The following is a 4,660-nucleotide window of genomic DNA, read 5'->3' on the forward strand; positions in this document are numbered from 1 at the left end:
TTTTGAAACTCCTAGCAATACCTTTTTTAATCCCCATGTGAAGAAAGAGCACTAGCATGGATCTGCACAGGCCTCATGTGGTAATTCCACCAACGATGTCATGGTAGATAGACATCTCATGGTAGATAGACATCTCATGTTTGGTGAGAACCCTGTGGAGGATGACCCCATGGAGGATGTAAATATTATGGGTTCTACCTTGGTTGTTGTAGAAGGGGATGAGGAGGACAGTGATGATGAGGTGTTGGAAAGGGTAATAAGGCAAATGGAAGAAATTGAGAGAGATCCAGCAAAGGGTGGTTTGGACCTAAAAGATGGAGAGGGAGGGCATGAAGGTAACATGTGTCTTTTGCATTCTTCCTTTTTTTTTGGGTATTTACATTACATAGGGATTATAAGTAATTGACGAATTTGTAATTTGTTATTTGTTTCACAAGGTAAAATCACCTCAAAATATGCGGGTCAGATGCGGCTCCTACTTCGATGAAGAGAGAAGTAGAACAAAAAAAAAGAAAAGCTATAAGATCCTTGTACAGTAGCTATAAAATGGGTATGTGCTTAATTTTGATTGTACCTAATGTATGCTAACTGGACTTTAATTTACACTTTAGAGATAGGAACCAACCTGACTCAGACAGTTTTGAAGAGGCAGTACAGATGTTGGATGCCATTGTAGACCAAGCTGTGAAGCTTCTGGGCAAGGATGTTCTGGTAGAGGACATCCTAGAACGAATGATGGACAGACAGAGGGACAGCTAGAAGGGCATCTCAAAAGGGATGATGGACAACCAGAAGGACGTTCTAGAAGGAATGAAGGACAATGAGAAGGATAAGTGTGAATGTGCACAATAAGCACAAAACGAGAAGGATAGCTGCAAATGTGCATAGCCTATTTTTATCTACATGATAGTCGTGATTTTTTATGACTGAGTGTTCTAAATCTAAACTTGTTATTTCTCATGTATTTGAACGTGCTAATTTTCATAAATTTATCTAGAATATCGTAATATTAGTTTTTGTTAATTTGCCATGTATTTAGCTTTGTGTTTCTGACCTTCCTTATAAGTGCTACCGAAAATGTCATCCCTCCAAAGAAGTTGATTTATTTTTTGTATGAATGGGATCTTGCTAAAGAGTTGGTGGATGAATGCTCCTCTAGTGGCCGAAGGGGGTGACATTCAGATCCTTTGCAACAAAAATCTTCAATGCACTTATAGATGGGAGGACACGAGTAACATCAAGTGTAGTTCTCCATCCAACTCTCCTTATACCTCATAGAATGGCTATGGATGAAGCTATTTGTTTGAAAAGTCATAGAGATTTTCAAGAAGTCTTTACCAAATTTCTTGGAACAAGAATTTCAGGCGTGGATACATCTGGTGCAGATGTAGATGGACATCTACTGAGGCGAACAAAGATAGTTTTCTTAATGTGTTGCCTATGCGACACATATCCATGCAACAGGTTTGCTAGAGAAGCACTCCATCAATGAAGAATTACCCAAGAGACCTTTTAAAGGGTTCTTGAGTTGCATGTCTATACCGCATTGATATGCATCTTTGATTGTTGCGAGTATAAATTATATCTAAATGAGTCGGAAACATTCAATCATGATTTTGTTTCCTTGCGGAAGATAACATCAACATTGGAGATGCTAATGAGGGCCAGAATATTATGGAATACATGGGGAGGCCTGTAAACACTCTCCAAAGAACTGCCACTATGGAATAAGTTGAAGAGCTCATTCAATTCTACACATGCCTAAGTGTGGTTGTACCAAGGGCAAAGCAAGAAGCACATGAGGTAATGACAAGCTGTTGACACTTTTTTTCCAAAAGAAGAGAGATCGGAGAAAGTTGCTCATGTGAAAGTTCAATCCAATGTGGATAGGCTTGTCTTGCTTAGATCTCTCAAGATTGCCCGTTATTTTAAGTCAATGGACCATGGTGCCTTAAGGAGCAAAACATCCTCGACTTCATTTTGACCGCACACGAGTCACGAGCGACTCAGGCTTGGCGGTCCATGCACGCCACTCTCGCAGAGGCACCCCTCCTCGGCTATATAAACGCACACCTCTCAGCTACCTACACACAAACAGATTGCACACAGCCTCAGCATTTCTGTCCAACTTGCAACATATCCTCTGATCGCTCCGCTGAGCTTTTCAGTCTAGCTACTCTAGCTGTCTAATGTCTCCCAGCACCGAGATGCAGATCAGCCACAGCCACACTCGTCCTCGGCTCCTCATCTCAGCTATTGCCTTTCTTCAGCTACTAGTTTTCCAGCCGCATGGCGGCGCCCTCGCTCAATTTACCATCTCCGCCACCACCCCTTCAAGTTCCTCTTCCGGCCCCAACACCTTCGTCGGCACCGTTGGCAACCAGATTGCCAGTTCGCTCTTGGCTACAAACACGCCTGCCTTGCTGTGGGGAGCGGTTCCGTCAGATAACATCGTTGCAGCTTGCCAAGAGATTGTCAACAGTGGCACCATCACGTTCATGGCTAGCGTTAGCAACGACTGGGGCGGCTCCGAGGATCTCACATTGCAGGTGAGAGTCGACGTCTATCATTAGAGACATGACTACTTTTGCATAAACACTCCTAGTACCCAGAACTCATTTGTGCTCGATGCTCGACCATCCAGCTCCAAGCGACAGGCGGCTGTCTCGCAGCTAGCGACGGATCCGGCACGGAGTTCGTGTTCATTGATAACTACCGTCGCAAAAGTGCTGTGAGTTCCTGAATCCTCCGCATCCCACTGCAACTCGGGCGCTCGTTTCATTTTTCATCAGTACACCACCCACCTCCACATACTACTTCCATACTTACTCATGGAGTGCGGGTGGATGATTCTCATCAGATCGTCTGCCCTAGCAACGCGGGCTCTACAGGCTGCGCCGTTTACGTTACTGGGGATGACGTAACCAGCATCTACAACTCGTATAATGGTGGTTCTAAGCGCAGGCTGCTAGGAATGAGGAAATTGCTCGACTGTCAGAGCGGCGCAGGCACAGGCAAGGAATCTGTTTAACGTAAAGGGCTGCAATATATGATGTTAACCGCCCTGCTAATCTCCCTTATCTTGGGTCGTTTTCTCATAGAGGAACTCACTTTTGTAACAGGTGCCATAACTGGGGCAGTGGGAGGAGTCTTGGGTAGTGCTGAGTGCCTATCCCTCGGTCCCTTAGCACCATTTTGTGTTGCTGGCGTGCTGGGCGTGTATGCCGCCCTCGGTGCTTTCGGTGGATGTATCAGCAACTGCTTCCCAGGTGAATTAGCACCGGTCGTATTAAAAGTAAAGCTAGGAATCGAGGATTCCCCCACCACAGGAATGCTTGCATTCTCCGCCACGCGCATGCTCACCTTCTCTTCGAATTCATGTGTGTGTAGGTGATGCCACGGTTGAAACCCATCGCGGCACCTCCAAACGTATGTCCGAGCTCCAGCTTGGTGATCAGGTGTGCATCGTCTTCGAATGCCTTTAATAATCTCCGTTGCATGCCTACATGCACCACCACCACTGTGTCCTCATTGCTCAACTACCTATCATAACACTCAGCATTTGCCAGCATACTACTGATCCCACCCATTTCTCTGCATGCAACAGATAGCTGTATGGGGTGAGAACGGGATCATTAGCTACCAAGATGTCTATGCTTTCGGCCACAAGGATGCCAATGTCACTGCCATCTTTATTGCCATCACTGCGGAGCCCATCGGACATTCAGCTTCACATTCCAACACCATTCGACTCACCGGCCTTCATTTCATACCTGCGTCTCATAAGAATGGCAATATAGTTTATAAGCGGGCCCAAGATATTGAGATCGGGGACATTGTGTGGGCCACGAGTCAAGAACATGTTCACATTTCAAAGGAGAAAGTCTTTCCTTATGTGGTCAAAGGTACACTTCTCTCTTAAAACCCTGTAGGCCATTCATTGTAATGAGCACATTTATGCAAGGTGTGATCAGTCTTTGCGTAGCCTAAAATCTAAATGCTCCTCCTGTGCATGCATATGCAGAGGTCTCTACAACAAGGAGGCACGGCTTATACAACCCTTTGACCATGGGTGGCACTATCATCGTGGATGGTGTGGTAGCATCAGTTCATAGTGATTGGTTCTTGGATGCTACGTTTGATGCCATGGGCTTCACTCATTGGTTACCCTTTGCATATCAATGGGTGTTGATGCCTGTTCGAATCCTCTACTCCATCATGGGCAAGGACGCCTACATTTCCACGTACCATTCGATCGATGCATATCTCGATGTTGCAACATTCGGAACCAAGCACGGCGGGGTGATCATATTCACTGCATATTCAACACTCACTTCTTTAGTGGCAGCCGTTCTTATACTTAGTGCTCAAAAGCATAAGAAGGGTACCACTATCTAACAAAAAATTATGCTTTAAATACGGCCCTTCACATAGGATGTATTATTTTCATCTTGCACATAGCTATGTAAACTAGAACTATTAGAAATAAATAATCATCACATTGTTCATGACTATTATGAAAAATATATGCCACTCGTTTGAAGCGATGCCACACCCATTCTGATTTGGCCTATTTGCCTCCCAAACATGTATCACAACCCATTGATTTCTCATTATGCTTCGTCTATCTGTATTGAGTATCTCTACATCTCCACTGTAT

At 44.7% G+C, this 4,660-nt stretch overlaps 1 protein-coding gene across 1 annotated transcript; it reads left to right on the plus strand.

The window, feature by feature from the left end:
• Positions 1 to 2,207: 2,207 nt before the first annotated feature.
• Positions 2,208 to 4,398, plus strand: LOC147883632 (uncharacterized). Its single transcript, XM_087399536.1, has 7 exons — positions 2,208 to 2,549; positions 2,645 to 2,731; positions 2,861 to 3,014; positions 3,123 to 3,269; positions 3,391 to 3,458; positions 3,608 to 3,905; positions 4,025 to 4,398. Exons 1-7 carry the CDS (start codon positions 2,208 to 2,210, stop codon positions 4,396 to 4,398), a joined length of 1,470 nt encoding a protein of 489 aa, XP_087255662.1.
• The last annotated feature ends 262 nt before the right edge of the window (positions 4,399 to 4,660 follow it).

This window comes from Dipteris shenzhenensis, chromosome 28 (genome assembly GCF_047967505.1).
Source record: "Dipteris shenzhenensis isolate YYH24624 ecotype China chromosome 28, Dip_SZ_1.0, whole genome shotgun sequence".
In the NCBI taxonomy this organism is placed as follows: Eukaryota; Viridiplantae; Streptophyta; class Polypodiopsida; order Gleicheniales; family Dipteridaceae; genus Dipteris; species Dipteris shenzhenensis.

Coding starts and splice junctions, on each gene's coding strand:
- LOC147883632 (XM_087399536.1), top strand. CDS start 2,208: ATGCAGATCAGCCACAGCCACACTCGTCCTCGGCTCCTCATCTCAGCT. Junction 2,550..2,644: donor CCGAGGATCTCACATTGCAG/GTGAGAGTCGAC, acceptor TCGACCATCCAG/CTCCAAGCGACAGGCGGCTG. Junction 3,906..4,024: donor CTTTCCTTATGTGGTCAAAG/GTACACTTCTCT, acceptor ATGCATATGCAG/AGGTCTCTACAACAAGGAGG.